A 27,188-nucleotide genomic window follows, 5' to 3' on the forward strand; every position below is an offset into this window, starting at 1 on the left:
TGTTATTCAGAACTACTACCACTACTTTTCTCCAGGGTTCAAACCTGTCTTCTTCTTCTTTTTCTTTGTCCCCCCCAAAGACTCTATATTCTACTAATTAGCAAGTATTGTCGGTGTAGCTAAAGTCTTCTAGTCTTCTGTGCCTTTTAGAGCTCCACTGTTCTCCAAAATCAATTCAATTCAAACCAGTGAGCCACACAGAAGTACTGGGTGACAATGTTCCTTGAACATCATTCCTGAAATACATTTTAAGTCAGTTCCACATTCACCAGCCTGCTATAAATACTCACCCACATGTGTATTAATGAGAACTTCATGGATTCCAGCAGAACGTTTAGCTGTAACAGCAGCTTGTAACATGGCAGACATATGCAAAAAAAATGATACAATACTTCAAGTTGAAATAAATAGGTGGAATAACTTTACATGTGAAAATGCTGTGCAGTGGTAGTCAAGTCAAATCTAGCAAGGTGCACATATTGCAAGCAGTGCAAATGGTATACTGTTAAATTGTAGTGCAGTTACGGATAAGATAATTGAAAGGTGCATGAGTTCAGGGTGAGGTGTTTGTATCCGTAGGTCCGTTGGGGAGAAGCGCATGGCAACGTATGCTTAATGAAGTTGACAAAACTGAAACTTTACTTTCACCATTCTGTTTTTAATTTACAAATCTTCAGTAACTAACAGGCTTGGCACTGAGAGCAACAGATAGGCCGGCAAAGTCAGACCGTATTCAGACATACTAACAAATTACAATATTTTTTTCATTGGATTTGTCGACAATAATAACTGCCCTGCTTGTTTTAAACATCACTTGTACTCACGCTGTCACCACGTGTTTTAACCCGTGTTTGTTTCCTCTCAGCACACGATGATGCTATCTGGACAGCAGCGTGGGGTAAAAGTGAGTCGGACGGGTCAGAAACTATCGTCACCGGCTCACTAGATGATTCGGTTAAAGTCTGGAAATGGTGAGTGCTTTTTTTTGCACGATATTGTCTTTGGGTTTTCTCTTCTTTTGTAACGTCTGGATTGTTCTCTGTATATGCACATGATAAAATAAAATAAAATAAAACATCTTTAAAATCTTTCACATCATGGCCGTACAGAGTTTGAATTGCGGATGTTTTTTTGTTTTGTTTCTGAGCATTTTTAAGAATATGTTGTCCGTGTTGGCTTCGAAGTTGAGTTGAATACATTTGACATTACGTGACCGAATAATCTCACCCTGTTCCTGCAGGTCAGACGAAAAGCTGGAGCTGCAGTGGACTCTGGAGGGCCACCAGCTGGGCGTGGTGTCAGTGGACATCAGTCACAACGGAGCCATCGCCGCCTCCAGCTCCCTCGATGCGCACATCCGTATCTGGGACCTGGATTCTGGAAAACAGATCAGGTCTATGGACGCCGGACCAGGTACGTACGACTGCGCCTCAGAGGATCAGTGACATTTCTTTTAATTAATTCGTATTGGGGGTTAGGATAACGTGTTGAGGAGAGAGCTCATGCTACCCTCAGCTCTATATCTAACTTCTGAACTAAATATACATTACATTTGGAGTTTGAGTAAGGCATCTTTTGCCTTCTGTGTACTTTAAATTCATGTTCCTTATGGTTTAGTATCTTACCTTTTCTTTTTTTGTCACTTAAATTTGTATTCATTTAGATATATTAACAATAAACATAAATACAAAAATGAGGTTTGTCAGACAATAATAAAGTACAAAAAAACAGCAGACACAAAAAATACTATCACCCCTTTAATGATCTTTTACATGAAAATGTGCATACACAGCCCTGCATTTATACCTGTATCTTACCTTTTTAACTTATCAACTTAATTATCCATTTATCAAACTGATGACAGACTATAAGATCAAATTTAAAAAAGTCTCACCAAAGGGCGATTAGTTAGGAAACACAGCAACATACAAAGAAACAAATACACCAAGGAGCTAAAATGTGGAATAAAATATATACATAAAAGATTATGGTAAAAAAAGAAACCCACGGATCATTTAAAAGTTAGATTGCAGAGGGAATGTCCCTGGTGGCAATAGAAAATAGAATAATAGAAAATTCACTTTCAAGACCATGACCCGTTGAAAATGCTCACTGCTTTCTGAAGGATTTGTTGGTTGCAGAAATAATTCAGATCTTTTTGTTTGACTCTGATGATCTTTGAACAGATCCGGGCTGAGATAATTCCCTTTTATTGAGAGTCTGATGCCTGTAAGCAGACTCATTTTGAATAACTCTGCTCCTAAACATATACTTCTGATGAAAGAAGGTAGCTGATTTGATTTTGTGAATGTGGTCTTATTCTGTGTTGTATTGAGTCTTCATTTACCTCTCTTATTGTCTAGCACACGGTGCTGGAATAAGGTCACTACATTGGAAATTTTCACTCTGTTTAGTGTAAAAGCAAACCTGCAGGGGATGACAGCTTGTCTACTCTGCTGTGTAGCACAGCGAGCTTGTTTTATTTTTTCCTCTCAGCCCCACGACCAGAAACCTCTCTGTTGTTGTGTATGTTGAACCAAGCTGTACTTCATCTGGTGTCATGTCACCTCCCATCAGTGACACTCCATTTCACTCAGTGGTCGGTCTGGGTCAGTGGACTGCAGACCTTTTTTTTTTTCCTCTCTTGGGACGTGGTGTATTTTAGTACGGTTACAAGACAGTAGAAAAAATACAGTATAGACACTAAAAATACAGGAGGTGGACTATATGTATTATATAGACATTTCCCTGAAAAGAACCAGTTTGATTTGCTCAACCTTCCCTCTCTACCTTTCTGCTCTCCCCTCTAGTTGACGCTTGGTCAGTCGCCTTCTCCCCAGACTCCAAACACATCGCCACAGGAAGCCACCATGGCAAGGTCAACATCTTCGGTGTGGAGAGTGGCAAGAAGGAATATTCTCTGGACACTCGAGGGAAATTCATCTTGAGCATAGCTTACGTAAGGAACCGTAAATTGTCCTTTTTGGTCAGCCGGGTGGTGTCTCTAAGGATCGAGACCTCAGTGCCTCGTCTTTACAGTAACTCATCCTGATTTGTGTTTCTTCTTTCTTCTATTAACATGGTTAATCCTTTCTCTCCGGGTCCAATGCTTTTAAAAAATAAAAATAAATGCTTTTAGAACAAGCAATAGCTCATCCAGTCTCGTGTCTATATTTGGAAGTTGTCTTTATAATTGATTTCGATTGGTTTTATTCTGTTTTGCCCCTCAGAGCCCTGATGGAAAATACCTGGCCAGCGGAGCCATCGACGGAATCATCAACATCTTCGACATCGCCACTGGAAAGCTACTCCACACACTGGAAGGTCGGTTCAAATATTATCATTCAGTATTTATGTAATAAATAATGGATCTCGTGCTGCAACGAGTGATTGTTTTCATTACCAGTTATACTGTAAATAATGTTCTTGTTGAGTAAACCTAATAATACACAATGAATAGCGTCCACCACAGTGTGAGAGGTCAAGGTGTTCAGATTGCTGGTTTTGTTTGACCAACGGTTAGATTTGTACTTGTACAAACACTCACATTCACACAAGCTGGAAAATACTGCGCTAACTTGAATGAATTAAACTGGAATGTGTTTTCTTTTAATCGATTAATTGATCACTAAGTGACTTGTCTCCTCTCTCCTCAGGGCACGCCATGCCCATCAGGTCTCTCACTTTCTCCCCCGACTCGCAGCTCCTGGTCACGGCCTCCGACGACGGCTACATCAAAATATATGACGTGTGAGTTTGTGGATGCTGATAAGTTTGTTAATGAAGTGTATTCTGTACCAAAGATGCTCATTATACACATCGAACAGGGGAGGGATGCCCCTGTGTTACACATGTGACAAATTACAAACACAAAATGATATAGAAGGGGGAAAAAAGTGGTTGTTTTTTAAACTTTCAGCTATTGTTTTACAGGCAACATGCCAACCTGGCCGGGACACTGAGTGGACACGGATCCTGGGTTCTTAATGTCGCCTTCTCCCCAGATAACACCCACTTTGTCTCAAGGTAAAAATCTACCAACGCAGATTTAAAAACAACAAAACAGAGGTTTACGTTTTCAGTGCTGAAGCATAAAAGCTGCATTTCTGCAACATATCATTTTACCACCAGAAAAACATGTTTGGTCGTCTTGAAACAGGATGAGCTGCTGTAAATACATCATAATATAACAGCCAGTACGTGTGTGAGCTTCTGCATTCTTTGAGTGTGTATGAGCGGTTGTGTTTTCCGTGTCGTCTACCGCTCCCAGCTCCCAGGCTTTCACTCCCGCCGTGTGAAACCGTGGTCAGCTGGAGCTGTTTTTCAGACAAAGTTTCCAGTTCACTCTGCCAAAATACACTGAGCAGGTCAGCCAGACGTTTAAAAACCCCGTCCTCTCTCCTGTGCCACCCCTCAGCTCGTCTGACAAGAGCGTGAAGGTTTGGGACGCCGGCTCCAGAGCATGCATCAACACTTTCTTCGACCATCAAGACCAGGTGACTAAGAGAAGCCTTGCGCCTCCTCACGGAGGAGTGTGTTTATAATCGGATTCAAAGTAGGGAAAAATCCATCTGCTGTAGGTGCTGATGTGTTGTGGCGGGGGAATCAATACGGCCAATGTCATGGAGGGGCCCCTCACATGACCCTTCTCTGGCGTTTCAGCTCGGGCTAAACCAATAAACCCCGCTGTCATTAGATCCCTGGTTGCAGACGCCTGTGGGGAGGTTGATCTGTTCTCCAACAAAGCCTCTAAATGAAACATCCCGGCTCCTCGGAGAAGAGATCAGAGGCGGTTTGACTGCTGTATTGTTGTTGTGTGTCGTCATGAAACGACTGCAAAAGAAAAAAAAAGATATTAAGGGACGATTTGCAGCCAATTAATTGTTCAGCCTCGCTTTGTCCTTCTATTTAGAGTGTTTTTGTAGCGCTTGTTTACTGAAGTCTCTGCATCGCTGAGTTTCTGATCAAATTGCATTTTTTTTAAAGGTGTTTGTAAAAAGATCAGAGAATACCACCTATGACCGCTCCATTTTTAACTTGTGTGGTTTGTGCTTTAACTGCCTTCAGTTTTTTCAAATTAATGCAGAGGTTTAAAAAAACTCAATGCATAATATTATTATTTAATATGTGGACATTTGTGATCATGGAATAGCATTTTTCACATCACTCAAATCTTATTCTCGGCCTTTGGGTTCTGTTCTTTTCTTCAGGTGTGGAGTGTAAAGTACAACAGCAAAGGCTCAAAGATCATCTCGGCCGGAGATGACCGCTCCATCCACATCTACGACTGTCCCATGTGATGGGCGTCGCCCTGTACAGGAGGATCTACACGGCTGTTTATGAAAGTTGGTAATTAGGGGAGAGGGAGGTGAAATGTAAATGTGATTGGGGGGTTTTGCACTGGCAAATAAAAGAGTTGTTTTTGTACTTATGTTTCTATTGTATTTTTTGTTTACGGGCTGAGCTTTCTTTATTTATTATTCAATGATTTGGATTGCATTTCATTGTATATTAAATATCTTGAGGTATAATACCTCCATACCGAAGCCATGAAGCGGACACAAAGGCAATACAAGATCAGATGGGTAAAATATGGCTTTTTACTTGACTTAAAAATGTCCTTTACGATAAATTAAAACTACTTATTTTACTCTTATTCACATTTTATTTGTTACATTTTTTAAATCACCTTTTCTTCTCTTTTGGTCTTGGTGCACATTTAATTAATTTTTTTTTAAATTTAATTAAATATCTGACTTTACTACTTACCTTTTTTCAGTTTTGTGGCTTTATAATCTGACAACTTTACTTTGGGATCTAGTAAATTTAAAAGATTGTGGCAAAGGCAGGTGACGAAATGCAGGTTTGGAGGGAGCGTCGTTTCAGCAGCTGAGATGAGGTAGTGCTCCCTCTGGTGGCTTAGCAGGTGCACTGCAGCCTCATAATAACTACTTCTAAACAAAGGGTATTATCTTTATGAAGTACATACACTCAAACTGGTCGCAGTTAGTCAGAATTCTTTATTACTTTTCATTGAAGGTACAGTAGTTCTCAAAGCTTGAAACACATTAAACTGTACTTTTAACAATTCCTTGAAAGTATGCACACAGCAGGTACTCAGTAAAAACATGTGTAGCACTTCCACCACGAAGGCAAAGGTCTCTTTTGCATTTGCTTTTTAGACTCAAACTAAAGAGTGCTTTAGAGTGCAGTGTGCAAAAGAAAGAGCAGCGAGTGTCAAACCTCACTGAGGTGTTTCCTGGCAGTAATAGTCGTGTCTACATATGGCCTTGTTGATGCACCTCACGCTCTTAAGTTAAATCGGAAGGCATCTTGGAGTTCAGTTGTTCAACCAAAATTTGCCGATGTGATCCACAAGCATCCGAGCGCTGTAAATAATGTGCAGAAAATCCCCACCTCTCGTTAAGCGATCTGATCTGAGGCCTGTAGCGTTTTATCTCAAGCTCCACTTTGTTTTGTACGTTACATTTACAGACAATAAGAAGCAGAAAGACCGGCCTGATCCAACTTATCTAGTTAACTTAACTAGCATAATTAATCATCATAACTGCAACCCTGACTTCACACAGCTGCTAAATAAATCACGTGACAGATTCATATATTACAGAAAGGCCTTTTGAGATTATTTTTTTAATATATAATCTTTTGGAAGTCCAATTTTAAGTTTTACATTTGGAAGATGTACAGAATCGGCATTGCTCTCATTAAATAACAAATCTTATTCTTACTTAATTTATGCCTAAACTAAGGTGAGATTCTGAGCAGATGTTACACCTCTGCACACATTTTTCTCTGGAATGCACATTAGATATCAAATTTCTCTGCTCTTCAAACGCTCACAGGGCATTTGTGTCTCCAGATTTTGGTACATTGAAAAGTCATTAGACTGGCCTTGTCACAAATTCTCTTATAAAAACCAAACATACTGGGATTTACTGCAGAGTAACTATTTATAGAAAAAAAGAATCGTGAATTCAAAAGCTGCATCAAGTGACAATCTTAGGCTGCCTCTGTGGCATTAAAGATATACACTGGTAAAGTCATTCAATATTGGTAATAATAACCATAAGAGACTTGAGTCATCTACTATTCTTTAAGAAGCAACTTTCCTGAAATTGTAAGATTATTATTTGGCACATTTATAGCAAAATGCAGAACATTTTCACTTATATCTTAATATTTTACAGAAACCATTTAGCAAAAAAAAGGCCAGTAAAAATAAGTCTGACCAACCGACAAAGACACGGCAACGACACCTGCAACTCCCACCATTTCTGCATTAAAACAGATCTAAAAAGGTGTGTGGAAGGCAGCTAAACAGGTGAGCGGTTACATCCGAGGAGTCATGGATCTGTTGTCGTCGTCTCCCGCGTGAAAAGTTCCTGCCGGCTGTGTGTGTGTGTGTGTGTGTGTGTGTGTGTGTGTGTGTGTGTGTGAAGCCCGGCACGAGACGGTCCCGGTTCCTTTCACCAGTGTCTGGACTCCACCAGATCAGCTCGCAGACTCAGCCTCTTCAGAGTCTCGTATCCCACCACGATGATCAACGACGTGGGCAGGGAGGAAATGATGCGGGCGGACAGCCCCTTGGTCAACACCCAGGCGCCCTCCTCTGCCAGCAGCTGCTTGAACGTCTCGCTGACAGACGAGCGTCCCTCCACCTGCAACAGACGCCTCACCTGGTAAATCTTTTATTTGCAGATGCATCTCATCTGGAGATTTAGGATTTTGAAAAGCAAAATCTCACCTAAAAAGTCTTATTGGGAAGTCATGTGACACGATCACAAGCTCATGAACGGCTACTAAATGGACCTTTTTAAATGGTCAGATTGTTTTCAATCTTGACGCAACATAGACGTGTTTTTACAATGCAAAAGTTACGAAAAAAAAAACAATCCTTAACAAGCAGGCCACCTCCATCTGCTGAGGACGATTGTGTTATAAGACCAAAAGCTCCACAATGGACCTTGATATAGTCGACTTGTTTTTTATGACGCATAGACTTTCACCAGTGCTTCGAGGCCTCGTCTAATTCAAGTCGAGCAAAGTTCAGTTGTACGTTCTGTATGTGTACACACTGAATGAAACAGGGATGCGTATGTCCACAAGAAAGAGAAACTTAAAAACCAGAAGCATCTACAAAAACATCAGTTGACCAATCAGCTTGTTGCATAATTGAGTAACGTTAGGGACTAAAGGAAGTGTCGCAACACAGAGAACGAGCTGACTGCAGCTGTATTCGGTTTTGAGAGATCACCTCTGATGGCGTTCCACAGAGAGTTTACTGAATGTTTCTGAATAGTCGATTTATTGACTGTTCGTCAATATTTATTGACTCATTTTTGGCTTGTACTCTATACTAGTAGGTTCAGAGTACTCCGATCTGAGTGCTAATGCTCACCCTGGATTGAGACCAAATGATGTTGGTTAATTCATCTTTCGTCCTGTAGAGCGAGTCTAATATTAGCAGATCTTGGCTGGGCCGGGCAGCCTGGAGGTTAGAGAGACTATTCCTTTAACCTGAAGATACTAAACTTACAGTTGCATGTTTAAAAAATAAAATCACATGCTGTATTTCATTAAAACGGGCACTTTGTCAGCCGTAGACTTGATGTGACCACAGCAAAGTAATAACATGATAATGAAATGTTAAATATATTTGTATCTTGGAGTAAATGCAAATACGTATGATGTTTTCGCTTTTATGTGGTGCACCATGGTGTCTTCCGGGGTGTTTACCTGTACTCTAGCACGGACAACATCCATGGGGTTGGTGATGGTGGAGGCGGTGGCCGCCGCCATTGGTCCCGCTATAGCCTGCAGAATTAGATGGGGACACTCACTTGGCGCCAACAAGGACAGCTGCTCTGGGAACGAAAAAAGGATGTATAAACCAGTGTGCGGCCAGTACATTTGTGGGTTTTAGTCAAACGTTGCATGCATGTAGCAGCTGACTAAACCACGACTAGCTAGGTGTCGACGTACCTGTATAAAAATGATAAAAGGGCCACCAGAGTGCACTGTTTGGGATGTACGTGAGAAGGGATGCCACGTAGCCCCTGTAAAACCCTTTGAAGCCATCGGCTGCGAATATCTGCACCGTAATGTCGCGGGTTTGCCCGAAAGTCAGGCTGCGCTTGGATGTCGTGAGCATCTTTTTGGGTTTGGCCTTGAACCGGGTCAGGTGCTCCCCCTGTCCTTGCATCATCAGCTGCTGGGACACCACGTCTATTGGCACCGTGATGGTCTGGGCCACCAGGGAAGCTGCCCCTCCGGCCACCATCGACTTCACCGTGTTACTGGGCGTGTACTGGGTCACGTGCTTGCGCACCAGTTCATAGGTGGTGATATACGCCTGTCCCGACATCAGCGTGAGCGTATTGACCATGAAGCCGCGGTAGAGGCCCCGGGCGCCCTCCGCTCGCAGGATCTTGAAGAAAGCATCAAAGGTGCCCGAGTAGAGGGCCTTGCCCTTCTGCACCTGGAGCCGGGTGCGGATGAGGCTGGCCGGGTAGACGGTGGCCCTGGTGGTCAAGGTCATGAACACACCCAGGGAGTAGAACTTCCTCTTGTCCAGGTCCTCCCATTCGATAATTTGGATCGTACCTTTCTGCTGCATGGTGCCGGCTAAAGCAGCGCTGCACCCCTAAAGCCACGCATCTACAGTTGTCAGCTCTCCAACTGCCATCACACCTGTAAACAAGAGCATTCAGCGTTAGCAAAGCTCTGGGATCAGATGTAAGTCTCTGCTGGGTTCACAAAATATTCATTCATTTTTCAGAATTTGGACTGATCCCAGGGCGGCTGTCGAGGCATCGCAATACCAGATAACACACTACATCCGTCTTTTATATGTGTAACAATACAGGGCTCTCGCACAATAGATGGCTTGAATAAGGCTGCAACTAATAATTATTTCCATTATTAATTAATGCCAATTATTTTCTATCTTAATTGATCAATCATTTGCTCTTTAAAATGTCAGAATATACTTTCATATGTTGTCAATGAGTACCAGCACAAAATCCCAAACAAATATTGATATATTCCTGTTTTTGTTATGTATATAGACTTCCATATTACATATTTGACCTTGATTTTTGTCGACCATCACAATAAACCGAGTCCATTTCTCTCTCCCACTGTTTCCTTCCGTGATCTGAGTAGCAGGCATACCTGAACGCACTAAACAAATATACACACAGAATCCATTCAATGACATGCTGCATTATTAAAATAGTGGATTTGTTGATGCGTTTAATTGATTGTAATATAAAAGTCAAAGCCGGAAGAACCAGGACCTGAACGGCTCCCTGTGTAATCAGTTAAACATGCGCAGAGAGTTATGCGCAGCCATTTGCCTCAGGCTGCGACACATTACACCACAACAACATCTAGTGTGTTGCTTTTATCCGTATCTCACGTCACATATTTAACTACTTATTAGTCAGTGGGCATCGTGTCATAACACTGCCGTGTGAAAGTCTAATAAACCATTTTTTGTTGTTGTTTTTTGCAGAGGTTGGTGGGGGGAGGAGGAGGCAGCACGTGCAATGTCAGTGTACTCGAGCTGTTTGTTAGCAAGCTAACAGCACGAGCGATATGTACAGCGCGAGAAATAAGAGAGGGTTTAACGAGTAAACATACCTGTAGCTCGGTTCACCTTCCGCCTCCTGCTCGCTGCTTTGTTGTTAAGCTCTGTCGACCCGCTCCGCGACAAGGTGGCTCATGTCTTCCGCCCATTATCGGCTACGAACAAACAATGTCAAAGGTCATAGTTTTTTTTTCTTCTATTTCTGCTCCGTTGTTTTATTGGAATAAAATACTTTTTCTTAGTTTAAAAAAAAGTCTGAAGCTAGTTTCCTCGTGCAGGTGATCCCTGTAACGGTTATCGGTTACTGTTGGGTAATGCTACTTAGCTGGTTGTTTATGGCGACGATGATGCGTTCAGGGCACGATGCGAGTGTAGGAATTTCATGAGCAAGGCCCGACCAACAAACAAAGAAAGCATTGAAATTGGTTTATATATGAGGCAGTGGTATGGTAATTGCTGAGATTAAATCTAGTGGATTATATTGTTTTTTGTGTGTTTTTCATGTAAAAAATGGGAGTACAAACTGAATTTTGTCGTGCAACCTTGTGTTGTACAATGACATTAACTAAAACCTTTTACCTTGTGTCTTTGTGAGTACATGTGCGTATGATTGCTAGATTAAATATGTATTGTAGTGCTGTACTTCAGCAAATATACCTAGTTGTATTGCAACGCTGATATTTGGAACACACAACGACAAAGTCGGAGGCGCTCTGAAGACATCTGCAAGTATCTGTACATTCACGTGAGACGTATCTTTACTTCACAAGGATTTTACATATCTTTTGCAATTTTCTTTATGTTTTTAAATATTTATTTTCTATACATTTTCTGTGATTATATTTTACACACTGTCAGCGTAATAAGTAATACATATATAACCAGCTTCATGAGGCGCTCTCTTAAATTCAGGAAACGTCGAGTAGGCGTGGCCGAACACATCTCCGTGCTCTGATTGGTCGGCTCGGTATTGCCCAGTGTCGTTGCGAAAACGGGTCGTGTTGATTTCAGAAGTCATCATGGCGCTCACTCAGCCAGTCGAAGGTAAAGAGCTATTTTCTGTTAACCCTCACATAGTCAGCTGTCATCCGAGCAGCCGTTCACCTTCTAAGACAGGAATCGCAACAACAACAAAAATACTCTCACAATGTTTGTCGTTTGCTGTTATAGTTGATATTAAAACGGTCGCTAGCTTGGTGATATTCACAGTAAGACTAGCTAGCTAACCTAGCTGACGCCGAAAGCTAGACGTGTCTTTGCTCTGCGCAAATATTTGTCACAACTTTTAACATACCCTCTCGCTAAACGTAAAACGTGTGCGTAGTGTTAATTTCCTTGTGTTTCCTTATCACGTCAAGACGTCCAGCCCGTAGCACGATAAGCGAGCCAGTGTGCTCCACGATAAGGACTAGCTAGCTGGACGTTAGCTGTGTGGCTGTCTGTGTCACCGGGACAGAGATGTTTCATGTGTGAGGATGTTAGCTGACAGCGTCGACACCACTTGTACTGTTCGCACCACGTCAGCTTGTCATCGCAATGTGCGTGTTCACAGTTGTGTTGACCGCAAGTCAAGTATACAAACCAGACGGGCATTTGTTTATAATTTAAACCCCCTCCAAAACATGGATCTGTTTGAAAATGGGATCACAGTCCGTCGTGAAAATTACATTGTCGGGGAAAGCAAACTAAAAATCTGATTTTTCATATTTGACATTCAAGTTGTCTCACAGTAATTTGGTATTTTCAACAAGCCTGGATTTTCAGTAAAAGCAGGTTCCCAAAAAAAGATTGTTATCTCACTAGTGATCAGCCAGCGTGTCTTGGTTGTGGGTCAAGTAGTAACATATGAAACTGAATGTTTTCCATTCGGCCCGTTTTGCATTAGGGTTATAGTTTTTAGTTTGTCATTAGTTATTCAAAACATTTGCTGACAAAGGATCAGAGTGTTGCAGGTAAATGGAAAATGTTGATATCATGGGGGGAAAAAAACAACACAATAAAACACGAGTGATCTGCAAGCTTCCTGTGAATTATCTAACCAAAAGAGGTCAAGTTCCTTTAGAGAAGGTTGAAGGCATGAGCAGGTTTTGCTTTGGATTGCTCAGCATACATTTTGAATAATTGTATTTCTAAATATGCTGCTGTGGGCACAGACGCTATTCTTCAACCAGGATTTGACGATGACAAAAGCTTTGTTTCCAAACAGGTTTATGCCCGATTAGTTAAATTGAGCTAGATTATAACATGTTAGTAGTTTTGCCTTTTTCTCTGGCAGCAATGATAATACTCTTGTTGCTTTGCCTCATCGATGGTGAAAGCGCTGAGAGGAAATACTGCAGATGAAAAAGATATGAAACCTCACGTGTGCCTTTCACATTGGTTTATCAGATTTGTAGGACTTACTCCAAACCAGTTCTGTGGTGTGTGTGTGTGTGTGTGTGTGTGTGTGTGTGTGTGTGTGTGTGTGTGTGTGTGTGTGTGTGTGTGTGTGTGTGTGTGTGTGCTCACTCACATCTTTCCCATGAATTTCATCTCTGCATGATGGATTTCAGCAGGGAGGCTTGAGGAGATTCTTCCTCTTATTTATTCGGTGAATGCTTAGTAGGATTTAGGAAACCAAACCTACAGTAAATGCTTTATGAAAAGACAATATATACAGTCATTTTACACAATATTTAATTCAGAGTAAGGCAAGTGTATTCTATAGAGTTTCTGTTTCACAATTATCACACACTTGTTACTTTAAAATCTAGTAACCTGAGAGCCAAAGTTACAGCGTGTTGATGTCCTGTTGTGAGACCAGGGAGTAGAGTTGTGCTTCGATTTAAAAGAGTACTGTGTCCATCGGAGCTCAGCACTTTTTTTACACCAAGTTTTAAAGTAGAATATTATCAACGTTTAACAGCTGGGGGCTAAATAAAGGTCACAAAGGAAGAAATGAGACCAGCGAGATTTTCTTTTTTTCTCTGCATTTACATTTTGCCCCAAAATTCACTGTTGTTCATTGTTACATTATATAAGAAGCTTATTTACAGTACAGTCATATTCACAGTTTGGCCATTCTCCTCAACTACTTATTACCATTATGGTATGTAATAAGCCAATTCTATGGACGCACTACTGTTGACTAACGGCTCAGAAAATCTGAGGCCTCCTGGTATTTTGTTTCGACATAACTTAAGCCTTGTCCGTGCTTGGCCTGATTTGTTTTTATGATATCTCCACTGTCTCAATGTTGTTAGTTAGGTAGTTAACCATTTTAATTTAAAGTCTTGTGGCGTAAGCCTGTCCAACCTGCAAGTAGACATGCTGAGACAAAAAGAAAAACAGTTGATTATATCACCTTTCCTGGTCACAGCTATGAGGTTGCCTAACTAAATGTTTGTCTTCCCTCTGCAGAGCACCCATATAGCCATCTAATTGACACCCTGAAAGATGGCGGGGTCAAGTTCTTCAATCCACAGAAACTAAATGATCCAAGATATGGTGAGTTCAGCCCCTCTGACTAAAAGAAAGAGCACATATTTAGACGCACACGTCCCTCTTTCTAGACCTATTCCAGGTGGCGTTTATTTTACTCAGATCTGCACGACGTAGAAGAAGTAGTACAACGTCGTACAGTAGAAATATGTCGGCATAAAGCTGTGTTTAGAAATATGTCGGCATAAAGCTGTGTTTAGAAATATGTCGGCATAAAGCTGTGTTTAGAAATATGTCGGCATAAAGTTGTGTTTACCACAGGTGTGTCGCAAGGTAGCAGAGTAAACATGCATGTGAAAAGAAAGTCTTGAAGAGCATATGTAAACAGCAGTCTTAACGCCGTTCTAAACAAATATCCGTATATATATTGTCGATTTAACCTATGAGAGCCTTTTTTTAACATTTATGTAACGAGGACAGTGAGGTGTTAATATACAATCCGATTCCTTTACACATTGTTAACTGAAGGAAATTAAACCGCACATTCTTGTTTTGCTTCCCTGTGTAGACAAGCTGCCTCTGTCCATCCGTGTCTTACTGGAGGCAGCGATCCGTAACTGTGATGGCGTCTACACAAAAGAAGACGACGTCCAGAACCTTCTGGATTGGCAGCAGCAGCAGAATAAAGCCGAGGTGCCGTTCTCTCCAGCGCGAGTCCTTCTCCAGGACTTCACGTGAGTTTCACAAGGACTTTGGTTAAAACAGCTGATGTCAGTTGGCGTATTAGATCTTGTCTCATCATGATCCTTCTTTTCATTCCTTTTACATAAAGAAGTTGTTAATATCATCATTTCACTCGTGCTTTGAGTTGCAAAAGAACGATATTCCTATAAATCCATGAAGGACGGTTAGGATGATTCATTTTTTCCCCTCTCCTTTGACAGTGGTATTCCTGCCATGGTGGACCTGGCAGCCATGAGGGACGCTGTGGCCAAACATGGCGTGGACCCCGGACTGGTCAACCCTAAATGCCCCACAGACCTCATCGTAGACCACTCATTACAGATTGACTACAGCAAATGGTGTGTTTGCATTTATATTATCCTTTTTTTATATACTGACAGTGATCTAAAGAAAGTGAGAACATAAAAGTACACACAGATGTTTAATTAGTGGCTTTTTTTTGTATTGATAGAAATCTGAATTGTGTAAAACTGACTTTTTTTGGCTGTATTTACTTAAACAGCACTGTTCTCATAATGTATTCTGTCATATAACAGTGCCATACAGAATGCCCCAAACCCAGATGGAGGCGACGGCTCAAACCAAAGCCAGGGTCCTTCCCGTTCCACACCCTCCCGGCGAGGCTCACAGTGTGGGGGCCAGCGGGGCTCCTGCAGCAAAGCGACCTGCAGCGACCCTCCAGCCTCCTCTGGTCGACCTGCAGCCTCGGTCCAGCAGATCGAGAATACTCCTCTCCTCTGTCCTTTCCACCTGCAGCCTGTGTCTGAGTGAGTTTGCCTGTGAAAATGAATGCGGTTTATTGCTCCTTACTTTCCTTTCCTAACTGCCGTTTGGTTTATTAATAGACGGCGCTTAGATGGGACGTTTATAAATTGATTTCTGTAACAGGCGTTTCATTTAACTAACTACATGAGTAACTTTTTCGCTAAATTTCTCCACCTTTACCTCATGAATTAGTCTCATGTTCCAAAACAAATCCAAAAGAAATTAGTTTAATTGTGTCGTTATGAAGGTATGAGCCTCGCTCAAGAAATGATCTTAGCAAAAAGAAAATGGAAGCATCAGGGGTTCACGCTAAATTAGTTTTCAATCAATCGTCGGTAAAATGCTAACGTTAACAAGTAGTCATAGAGCGCTAACATCATAGCGTTTTACAGGTTTGAAATAACATGTACGCCAGCTAACGTTAGACTCCACGAAAATAACGTTAACACCGAACGTTGCATCCAAATTGTGCTGGCTAGCGTGTGCTAAATGTAAAACAACCCAATTATGTCAGCTAATTAGTAGCCACAAGCTTGGCATATTGTCATGTGAGCCAATTGACTTAGATTTTCTTTATTTCACAAATGTGAATTTGAATTTCACAACATGTTTGCATGCCTTTTTAAACAAATGAGTTGACATATTATCACTGATTGACTAAGATTTGTTCTCTTTTCTGCAGCACTGAAACTGCGCTGAAGAACCAGGAAGTGGAACTCAGCAGAAACAAAGAGAGGCTTCAGTTCTTTAAGGTACAGCAAACAGCAAATCATTTTTTTTTTAGGGAAAGACACATCTTGAAGGACATTTTACCAAGTTTATCTTATTCCTTTAATCCGTGCAGAAACCAAAGTCTAAAGACCACAAATCACCATTTTATAGGGCGTTTTGTTTCTGACTATTTCTTGTAACTCTCTGCTGGTCAGCTGGTCCCGGCTGCTGTAGCTGGTACAGTTTGAAAAACTAAAAGGTCAAACTATTATATTATTTAACACTTTTTGTAACAGAAGGAGCTACCTCGTATCTTTTATTAGTCAAACAAAGTAAGTATTTTTCGTCTCATGGAAATAACTTGGTCACATTTCTCTCCCCCTCCTCCTCTTCTCCCCGTCTGTCAACCAACACAGTGGTGTTCCAAAGCGTTTCAGAACGTGAACGTGGTTCCTCCGGACGTCGGCGCGGTCCACCAGGTGAACCTGGAGTATCTGTCCCGAGCGATCCAGGTCACCGACGGTTTCATCTTCCCTGACAGTGTGGTGGGAACCGACTCGCACACCACCATGATCAATGGCCTGGGCATCTTGGGCTGGGGTAAACACTTTTCAAACACAACAAGTTCTCACCAGTCGTTGACATATTTGTCAACCAGGCAAGTTGATTTTTTTTGTCATGCTTTCCTCCACCAGGTGTTGGGGGAATTGAGTCGGAAGCGGTGATGCTTGGCCAGCCAGTGTCTCTGACCCTTCCTCATGTGGTAGGCTGTAAACTAGTGGGCTCCATCAAACCTCTGACCACCTCCATCGACATCGTCCTCGGCATCACAAAGGTGACACTGCTCTGCCTTCTTTCGTGCCTTATTAGGGCGTGATTTATTTTCAGTGAGACGGCCAAAATGGACACCTCACTAGTCGAGGACAGTGGCATTTAAAAAATGTCAAGTCAGTTAGTTCGGACTCATCAAAAAGGACAAATGTATCACTGCGAGAATCGAAGCTGTTATCGACTAAAATATGCGGCGCACAATCATTGTTGCGCGAAGCAATAAATGGCACAATTTACAGGAAGAGCTCTTATTCTTTGCCTCTCGGTGTGCACCAATGTATTTTGTGCATTTATTTTCCAGCACTTGCGGCAAGCTGGGATCGCTGGAAAGTTTGTGGAGTTTTTTGGACCAGGTGTCTCCCAGCTCTCGGCTCCTGACCGGACCACCATCGCCAACATGTGCCCAGAGTACAACGCCACCGTCAGCTTCTTCCCCGTCGACCAAGTCACCCTCAAGCACTTTAAAAAGACAAGTGAGTCGGCAAAAATTAACAGTACTCGATTCTGTTCAAGCGTTGTGAACTAACTTGTCATCATTTTCCTTCCAGATTTTACAGAGGAAAAACTTGAATTAATGGAGTCTTACATGAAAGCTGTAAAGCTTTTCCGAAGCTATGAAGATCCCTCAGAAGACCCTCAGTACTCTGAGGTAATGCGTCAAACCATGAGGGTCAAAGCTGCTGGGACTGTCTAGATATTGATGTGAACATTTATGATATATGAAGTTTTCTTTTACTTTTTTCATGATTAAGAACAGAGAAACAGTGGTGGTGGTTTACCATCAAAACAATTTGATCTCATTCCCATTTGTGTGTGTAATGATGGTTGGTGCCTAACGGTAGCCATATTTGCAAAATTAGTCGAGGTAGCAGCAGTAGAGGAATAACATTTTTACAATGAAGTGAAACTACATTCATTCATCTCTGTGCAGGTGATTGAGATCAACCTGAGTTCTATCGTGCCCTATGTGAGCGGACCGAAGAGGCCCCAGGACAGAGTGGCGGTCAGCTGCATGAAAGAAGACTTCCAGAGCTGTCTGAATGAGAAGGTAACAACACAATAACACTTTTTATATTTATGTCTACTTCTGTTCTTTCGAGAGGAACCAAGTGTAGGGCAGGCAAAGATACTCGGGAGGTTTTGGAAAACATTGCTTTGAAAAAAAAGATAATTTATTTCCGAGCCTTACGGCCATTACACAGCGTGACAAATAATCAAATACTTGCCTGCAAATATTATATGTCTAGGGCTTTTATTGTGAAAGGTAAGAACAGGAGGAGTCGCCGGTGTCGAGGATGAAATGAGTAATACAGTTTGCCGTCTTGGTTCAGACTATGAAACCTCCCCATGTTGTTGTTTCCATAATAGAAGTGCAACTCAACCGATTCTCCACAGCATGATTGGGTGATGACATTTTTTCAAATTGAACTTCTTCGCTGTGCAATATCATAACAAAAACAACAGTTTGAAACAAACTGCAAATTAACCGCACGAGAAAACCCCGCCCTGGTGTGTGAAGGCCTTCTTCTGTACTCTGCCAGTGCTCAGACTTACGCGTGTCTCGTGCTGACGCAGTACACGGAGATGCGGGTGATGCGTGACTGACTACAACAAGTCCTTTTTATTTTCTGTGGTGGGCCTGCAGGTCGGCTTCAAAGGCTTCCACGTCTCTAAGGAGAAGCAGGACACGCGCGTTCCTTTCCTGCACTGTGGCCAGGAGTACCAGCTGGCCCACGGCTCGCTGGTCATCGCCGCGGTTATCAGCTGTACCAACAACTGCAACCCGTCTGTCATGCTGACCGCAGGTAAAGAGTCAAAAGAGGAAACTGTGAATCAGATTCCCTCTGAAAATATTCTCTAATTCGTTTTTGTCTGTTTTCCTTTCACTTCAGCATGAATAAAATTTTGGCTGCACTCTCACACCCCAAATGTTCTGCTTTTTTTCCCCAGTCGTTGACAAAATTAATCTCCTGTTTTGTGTCTCTGAACTCGCTGTTGTGGCTACTTTGCGTAACTCATCTGTTTTTTGTGATTGACAGGTCTACTGGCCAAAAAGGCTGTGGAGGCGGGGCTTGTTGTCAAGCCTTATATTCGGACCAGCTTGGCTCCTGGAAGTGGCATGGTCACTCACTACCTCAATACCAGTGGAGTCCTGCCTTACCTTAGCCAGCTAGGGTAAGCGTGTGTACACAGTGACGACACACACACACACACACACACGTACACACACATGCCCCTTTAACAGCAGGGCACTGACCTAAGATAAACCCGTTTTGAAAGAGTTCACGTGATCATTTTGGAGGATTTAGTTTGTGTGTTGGATTGGTACCGCATTATCTTCACAGGTGTTTCTATTATTTTGTCCACCCCATTTACGGATACATTTAACAATAACAAACACCTCTATGTGTATTGCAATACAGTTTAAAAGTCTTGAATAAGTTCAAGCTAGTTTTCAAACTGGCGTTTTACTTGGGACCGAAGGAATGTGCAAATTGGTTGCTAGGAAACTTCTGTAGTGCCGTCCAATCAAAAGCAGTCAACTATGTAAACAGGAAATGAGTTTACCTCACAGACACAATCCATGTAGACACGGCTAATAAGTTAAAAAACATACAGAGGGATATTTGTGTGATTTAAACAGCCGTCGATGCATAAACAGTCTTGAAAGTGTAAAAAAAAAAAGTGATTTGAATAGAGTGAATTAATACATTTAATAAAATGGAAGCGTGTGTGTTCCGTGAGACTTGCAAGTGACAGACGGACGTCTAAGTCAAATTTATATACTATAATACTCTCCGTGTGGATTGGCCGTAAGAAAACCCCCATTGTGCTTTGAAAAATAGAAGGCGGTCAAATATGTGCTCAAGAAAATGCAGAATGATTGAATTCCTTTTCCCCCAACGACGGCGGGTTCCCCTCCCCAGGTTTGAGGTGAGTGGTTACGGCTGTGCCACCTGCGTGGGGAACACGGCCCCGTTACCCGACGCCGTCGTGGATGCGATCAAACAGGTGAGATCTCCGCAGTTCAATCGATCTGTTCAGTAGATCTCAACCATCGCAAAACAATGACACCGCCGATCTGCTGTGTTTCAGGGCGACCTGGTGGCCTGCGGCGTGCTGTCTGGCAACCGGCACTTTGAGGGGCGCCTGTGTCACTGCGTGCGCGCCAACTACCTGGCCTCCCCTCCCCTGGTGGTGGCGTACGCTCTCGCGGGGACGGTGGGAATCGACTTTGAGAAAGAGCCTCTGGGTAAGGAAGGCGCTCTCTGAAGCTCCTGAGAGCTCGGCTGATTACAGGGAGGGAACGTTTAGGGATTCTGGGTCTTGTGCAGACGTGCATCAGCCGCAGAACGGGTGACAAAGGAGCATTGTGGGTAGATTAAGGTCTAAACCCACTGTAATCTAGGAGTGATTATAGCAGTGAAATTAAAACCAAGAAAAAAGCGTCACTTAACATGGAGCATCCTGTTGTTGGTGAAGGTGTGACCTCCGAGGGGAAGGAGGTGTATCTCTGTGACATCTGGCCGTCCAGAGAGGAGGTCCAGCAGACTGAGGAGGACACCGTCATCTCCTCCATTTTTAAGGATCTCAGGGGAAGGATGGAGGTCAGGACACGATCCGTCTGTATTTATTTTACGTCCTTTTCAATTGAAATCAAGTGAGTGAGTGATTCTCACTGGGCTCTCTCTCTCTTTCTCTCTCTCCAGAAAGGGAACACCCTTTGGAACAACATTGAATGTCCAGATTCCGTGGTTTTCCCCTGGGATCACAAGTCCACGTATATCCGTCCGCCGTCTTTCTTCAGCAAGCTGGTAGGTCTCCAGACCTTTTTGTGGGAGTCATTATCTTGCCGACTCCTGCAGTTTTGACAATCGGCGCCTCCTCTGCTCGTCTCTCTCTCTCTCTCTCTCTCTCTCTCTCTCTCTCTCAGAGTAAAGAGGTGCCTCCTCCTCCGTCGATAGAGAACGCTCACGCCTTGCTGTTCCTCGGGAACAAAGTGACGACGGACCACATCTCGCCCGCGGGCAGCATCGCCCGGGTCAGCGCCGCCGCCAAGTACCTGCTGAGCAAACGGTCAGTTTCCAATCGGACTCTGTCATGAAGCAGTGAACTCCACTCTGGTCACTGCACGGCCGTCCTAAATTAAGCAAAGCTACAGCTTGTCCTGCTCGTTGGAATAGTAACGGTTGTTATTTATTTCAACGTTCATGGCGAGGTTGGAGAAGATGATATTGATCAAGAAATGTGAATAAGCAGCAAATATACTGTATGGGAGGACTCAATAGAATCACTTTTTTAAAACCAAAATGATGACGAAATGTGTTTTTCATTGACTAATGAATATTGGAACGGGTGTATGAGGTGTTGCATATTTAGTAACATCTCTCTTTGATTATTTCCCTCAGCCTGACGCCGCGGGAGTTCAACTCGTACGGCGCTCGCAGAGGGAACGACGCCGTGATGACCAGAGGCACGTTCGCCAGCATCAAGCTCCAAAATCGCTTCATCGGCAAACCGGGCCCGAAAACGTTGCACATTCCTTCAGGCCAGACGGTGAGCGAGAACCTTTTAAGACCGGTAACCGCGAGGCAGGATTACTTTTGTTTGTGTTCTTTGAGCTGGAGGTGTGTGTGTGTGTGTGTGTGTGTGTGTGTGTGTGTGTGTGTGTGTGTGTGTGTGTGTGTGTGTGTGTGTGTGTGTGTGTGTGTGTGTGTGTGTGTGTGTGTGTGTGTGTGTGTGTGTGTGTGTGTGTGTGTGTGTGAGAGATGTCAAAGACGATAAACATGTCCTCCTCTTGGTTCCCTTTCATCAGCTGGATGTCTTCGAGGCGGCTGATCGCTATCAGAGAGACGGCGTTCCCCTCATCATCCTGGCAGGCAGAGACTACGGCTCGGGAAACTCCAGGGACTGGGTCGCCAAGGGACCATACCTGCTGGTAAACTACCACTCACTCACTCACTCACTCACTCACTCACTCACTCACTCACACTCTCAGTCAAACACTGTCACTCACTCTTTCACACAAACTCTCTCTCACTCACACTTACTCTAACACTCACACACTCAAACTCTCTCTCTCTCTCTCACACACACACTCTTTCACACCCACTCACTCTCTCTCTCTCACACACACACTCTTTCACACCCACTCACTCACTCTCTCTCACACACACACACTCTCTCTCTCTCTCTCTCTCTCTCTCTCTCTCTCTCTCTCACACACACACAGTCAAACACTGTCATTCACTCTCTCACACACTGTCACTCACTAACTCACCCTCTCTCACTCACACACTCACTCTCACACATACACACACACTCACACACTCAAACTCTCTCTCACTAACACACTCTTGCTCGCACACTCTTACTCACTCACACACTATTACTCACACACTCTTGCTCACTCACACACTCTCTCTCTCTCTCTCACTGTCACACATACTCAAACACTCTTACTCACACACTCGCACACTCTTACTCACTCACACACTCTTACTCACTCACACACTCTCTCTCTCTCTCACTCACACACACACACACACACAGTCAAACACTGTCATTCACTCTCTCACACACTGTCACTCACTCACTCTCTCTCTGTCAAACTCTCTCTCACTCACACACTCTCACACACACACACTCTCTCTCTTTCTCTCTCACACACACACACTCTTTCACACACTCAAACTCTCACACTCACACACTCAATCACTCACTCTCTCTCTCTCTCTCACACACACCCTCTCTCTCACTGATCTCTCTCTCACACACACACACACACACTCACACACTCAATCACTCGCTCTCTCATTCTCACACACACACACACACACGGTGCAGTTACATCACAGTGACTACACTCCTCAACGTGGTCGTCTTGCTCCCTCACACCCCGACGTGTCTCTCTTGTTTTCCCCTGCGTCTCCGCGGTCGTCAGGGAGTGAAGGCGGTCATCGCCGAGAGCTTCGAGAAGCTGCACAAGACCCAGCTGGTGGGAATGGGCATCATGCCGCTGCAGTTTCTGCCCGGCGACAGCGCGGACTCGCTGGAGCTCAGCGGGAAAGAGCGGTTCACCATCACGCAGCCCGACAGCCCGAGTCCCCGGCAGCAGCTCACCGTCGAGGTAGGCGCCGATAACTGACTGATAACTGACTGATAACTGACTGATAACTGACTGATAACTGACTGGTAACTGACTGGTAACTGACTGGTAACTGACTGATAACTGACTGACTATCTGACCGACTATCTGACCGATAACTGACTGATAACTGACTGACTATCTGACTGATAACTGACTGACTATCTGACCGATAACTGACCGATAACCGGACTTGTTCTATTGTTTCATGGTTTGTTTGGTAACGTCGATACTGAGTGAATTTCCCTGGTGAAATGAATTGTATTGATATGGTCCTCTGTGTGAAACTATAACCGGGTTCGTACGGTCATGGAAAACCTGGAAAACCTGGAAAAGTCCTTGAATTTGAAAATTATTATTTCCAGGCCTGGAAAAGTCCTTGAGAAAATCCCAAAAGTTTTGTAAAAGTCACGGAAATTTGTTCATATGTTCATGACGTTCATTTACAATGAGTTTGAAATAATGAATATGCTTTTAAAAGAAAGACGCTCAAAATATAAGCAGGCATACGCTCTCATTCTCATTATTAGTTTAAATACTACATTTTCATGTTTTTTTCATGTTTACACTGAGATTTCACAAAATGTTTTGTCATGAAAATTTGCTTTAAAGTCATGGAAATCCACTGGTCAAAATGTGTATGAACCCTGCTACAAGCCCAGTATTTAACACTTGGAAAATGTATTTTAATTGGTTGAAAGTATGTTACAGAATTAATGCAACATAGAAGGGGCATAAATAACCCCAACTTTGACATATTATTACCCATATAAGCCTGGTAAGAGGACATTATTATTTAAATGCAGTTTCGGTCTCCTCCAGCAGCTGCTGGGTGAAGTATCCTCTTAATAAAACCAGTATGAACAGTTTACTGGAGCAGCTTCTGTGTTCTCTTCCAGACGAGCCAAGGAAAGTCCTTCTCCGTCACCGCCCTGTTCGACACGGAGATGGACGTCATACATTTCCGACACGGCGGTCTCCTTCGCTACGTCGCTCGGACTTTGCTCTGAATCTGAATCTGAATCTGAATCTGAATCTGAATCGGCCCGCAGCCCCGACTGAATGCGCCCCGCGGTCTTCATCGCTTCGTCTTCAGTACGGACGAAGAACCCGCTCACCGGAGCGACATCGAGCTCTGACGATTTGTCCGTTTTGAGCTGGGCGATACACCCGAGCTGCTTCGTGGTCGGCAGCGTTTCTCCTCACGAGAAGACGGCGGGGCGACATTCGCTCACTGAGGACTGAACCCAAGACGACTTTTTAAACATTTTCTTCTTCTTTTTTTTTCTGGGTGTTTTTATTGTGTTGGAGACCGGATTTGCTGCGTACTGAGGGGACATTTCTCATGGAGTTGAATCCCGTCTGCTTCTGTTGTCGTTAAACAAAATACATAAAGAATCCTGCCTAGAAAGGCGTACATGGTGCTCGGTACTACGGCATGAATGCTTTGTTTTTTTTAGGATCGGGCATCGCCTGTTTTTACCAACCAAGTAAAGTCTAATTTAGCAGAATTGACGTCGGTATGTGGGAAATGTGAAATCCCTCTACTGGCGGCATCACTAAGCTACATCAACATCTCCTCTGCTTCCCATTAAAGGTAAATTATAGATCATGAAAGTTTCTCGTCCTTAATGATCCATTAACACTAATCCGTAATGGTTTGATTACATTTTGAGCCAAAAAAAGACACATTTAGTCTTCGTATCCAAAGTATTAAATATGATCAGAATGCAATATTCTAAGTTAAACATTGTACTCAACCTAACTGGTAGTTACACTCGTCATTTGCATGTGGTTTTGTTTTTGTTTTCAAGCTGCGACTGATCATAATAGATTTTTGCAAGAACACTCTTGAATTTTTAAGGTTTTAAACTCCTAAAGTCTGAGAAGACGGCTCAAGAGATGCATTGTGGGTAATGTTGGCGCCAGGCTTTGAGAAGAGAGAAGAATATGTGGAGTAAAGGAAGAAAGCGAATGACTGTGTTTCTCCAAAATTATTATAATTTATTACTATATTTTTTACATAATCCGCACATTTTTAAAACATTTTTTAATTTTTTTTTAACTTGTCCCGGTTGTGAGTTAAAAGCTGCGTGAAAGTGACGCGTGTAATCATGTCGCTTCACTTTTTGAATATAAATAAAGCTCCTCGCATGAGGAGATTATCAAACCAATTGAATTAAAACAATTCTAATAACTGCTAATAATTTCTCCAGCTTCTATCGCAGTTTGATCTGAATTGTAGGCGAATGGATGGACAGCAGCCCGGCCTAAAACACAGGTATCCTTAAATGTATATGTGCTGAGGTACTTTATTTTGTTAGCTGTGTATCATTTTGTCAATGTTCAAAATAATTTTGACGCAGTAAAAAGTATGTGTTCGCTAACGGCACTTTCTAAAACCATCCCTTCATTGTATCACGTCACATTATCTAGAACACTTCACGCTTATATACATATGTATTTTTTAGAGAGCGTGGTGTAATACCGGCTGTACTGAAGAGAAGTTATTTATTGGTTCACGCACTATTCTGCGATGTATTCTTTTTTTTTTTGCCACACTGCTGAAACAAGTAGCACGCTGTCCCGAGTCCCATCGGTCCTCCGCTGTGTCTTATTCCACGTGGGTTTTAAGTTCCTCCTCCACAGTTTGCCTTCCTGGAGTTGAGTTGTGACCGTCGGTGTGAAAGCTTGACTGCTCCTCTGCTGCCGTTCCTCACAACCTCAGTGATGGGAAGCAAAGTCTGTCACGTCTGTAACTCTGTTGTAAATAGTTTTTAATAAACGGTAAGGCAACGTTGGCCGTCTTGTGTCCTGGTGAAGTGAACCTCACTGATACTCGGAAACGTTTGCTGGCTCGTCTACCTGGTAAGAGAGACGTGTCTCTGGGAACGTTTGGGGTCCAGGAGCGTCTGGAATACTCTGTAGTCTGCTGCCCGACCTCGAAGAGCGGAGTGGATATAGATTTTTATGACTGAGTTCTTAAAGGCTTTTGTTATCATTCATAATCATATTTGCCATTCCACAAGTGTTCTCTTCTTTCCTTTAGGCTTTGAAAGCTGTGGTGGACAGATGTAAGGAAGACAGAGATAATGTGTCGACATCTGCAGTTAGTTTAACACATTTTAAAATTATACTATCACTGACATTTTGAACACTATTGTATTTTTTCATTTTATGACTTTTACGACATACTATACAACTAAGGCCATACTATACTGTAACTTTTTTTAAATACAATTACTTTTTCACATACTATGACTTATTTCTTGACATACTATACAATACATTTATTTTTTTTACATACTGTCTTTGTCTATTATTGAAATTATACCACACACAAGCATGTAATGTGAGGCTAAGACAACTACTCACTTTTTAATGTACAAGAACTATAGTATGACATTACAAATAACATTCTACCACACTTATAAGTACTTAATGTGAGGCCACCAAAACAACCAAAGTGGAGAAATAAGACACTGACGTCTGAAGTTATGGAATTTCCAAGTGTAAACAGTGCAACTTTTATTGATTTGTTTGAAAAGAAATTTCTATGACACAGTGCGGACATTGCTCTGCACGTTGACAAGTGATGACACAGTATGAGGCCGCACAAACAAGCAGTGCTGTCGAACAGCCCAACACAAAGCTGGCTTCTAATGATCAGAAATAAAGAAATGTCTGCATATTAATAACAGATGCCAACAGGTGCAGCGCGTCAGCACACGGCTTCAGCTCTGTGCAAATGTGAGATTAAAGCTGGAATCAAAAGATGGCCGCCACGCCACGTGACGGGTTTGTTGTTACCGTTCGATGTTAAAACTCAAACTTGTCAAACTGCAGACAAGGCTTCAGGGAAGCGTCGGGGTCGTTGTGACATCATCACGTTTAGTACGTGACATCAACACGTTTAGTACGTGACATCAACAGCCTGTTTCCTCATGTTGCCCATTT

At 42.8% G+C, this 27,188-nt stretch overlaps 4 protein-coding genes across 4 annotated transcripts in view; 3 read left to right on the forward strand and 1 right to left on the reverse strand.

The window, feature by feature from the left end:
* The window catches only part of skic8 (SKI8 subunit of superkiller complex), a 6,112-nt gene extending 726 nt beyond the window's left edge, over window positions 1-5,386 (forward strand). The window contains exons 4-11 of the mRNA XM_079223963.1: window positions 866-971; window positions 1,241-1,413; window positions 2,811-2,959; window positions 3,231-3,324; window positions 3,657-3,750; window positions 3,934-4,026; window positions 4,418-4,496; window positions 5,211-5,386. Coding sequence (XP_079080089.1) covers window positions 866-971; window positions 1,241-1,413; window positions 2,811-2,959; window positions 3,231-3,324; window positions 3,657-3,750; window positions 3,934-4,026; window positions 4,418-4,496; window positions 5,211-5,300 — 878 coding nt within the window. The 3' untranslated portion in view covers window positions 5,301-5,386. The remainder of the gene's footprint in view (window positions 1-865; window positions 972-1,240; window positions 1,414-2,810; window positions 2,960-3,230; window positions 3,325-3,656; window positions 3,751-3,933; window positions 4,027-4,417; window positions 4,497-5,210) is intronic.
* Window positions 5,387-6,000: 614 nt separating this feature from the next.
* On the reverse strand, window positions 6,001-10,706 carry slc25a44a (solute carrier family 25 member 44a). The gene is made up of 4 exons (XM_079223901.1): window positions 10,666-10,706; window positions 9,004-9,711; window positions 8,758-8,885; window positions 6,001-7,679 (listed from the first exon to the last, which is right to left on the reverse strand). The coding sequence occupies exons 2-4, from the start codon at window positions 9,635-9,637 to the stop codon at window positions 7,488-7,490; spliced, it is 954 nt and encodes a 317-aa protein (XP_079080027.1). The 5' UTR covers window positions 9,638-9,711; window positions 10,666-10,706; the 3' UTR covers window positions 6,001-7,487.
* A 925-nt stretch (window positions 10,707-11,631) lies between these two features.
* On the forward strand, window positions 11,632-16,500 carry LOC306741134 (iron-responsive element-binding protein 2-like; the record flags this gene model as incomplete). Its single annotated transcript, XM_079223387.1, has 7 exons — window positions 11,632-11,656; window positions 14,012-14,098; window positions 14,601-14,766; window positions 14,977-15,114; window positions 15,313-15,543; window positions 16,224-16,293; window positions 16,468-16,500. The coding sequence occupies 7 exons, from the start codon at window positions 11,632-11,634 to the stop codon at window positions 16,498-16,500; spliced, it is 750 nt and encodes a 249-aa protein (XP_079079513.1).
* A 269-nt stretch (window positions 16,501-16,769) lies between these two features.
* On the forward strand, window positions 16,770-26,016 carry LOC306741888 (iron-responsive element-binding protein 2-like). Its single transcript, XM_079224219.1, has 16 exons — window positions 16,770-16,852; window positions 16,948-17,087; window positions 17,385-17,556; window positions 17,632-17,732; window positions 18,015-18,131; window positions 18,729-18,888; window positions 19,123-19,258; window positions 20,011-20,095; window positions 20,180-20,336; window positions 20,567-20,691; window positions 20,794-20,898; window positions 21,018-21,160; window positions 21,493-21,640; window positions 21,900-22,022; window positions 23,028-23,213; window positions 24,131-26,016. The coding sequence occupies exons 1-16, from the start codon at window positions 16,822-16,824 to the stop codon at window positions 24,239-24,241; spliced, it is 2,040 nt and encodes a 679-aa protein (XP_079080345.1). The 5' UTR covers window positions 16,770-16,821; the 3' UTR covers window positions 24,242-26,016.
* Window positions 26,017-27,188: the final 1,172 nt, after the last annotated feature.

The sequence above is a fragment of the Taurulus bubalis genome, assembly GCF_910589615.1.
Source record: "Taurulus bubalis genome assembly, chromosome: 9".
Taxonomy (NCBI): Eukaryota; Metazoa; Chordata; class Actinopteri; order Perciformes; family Cottidae; genus Taurulus; species Taurulus bubalis.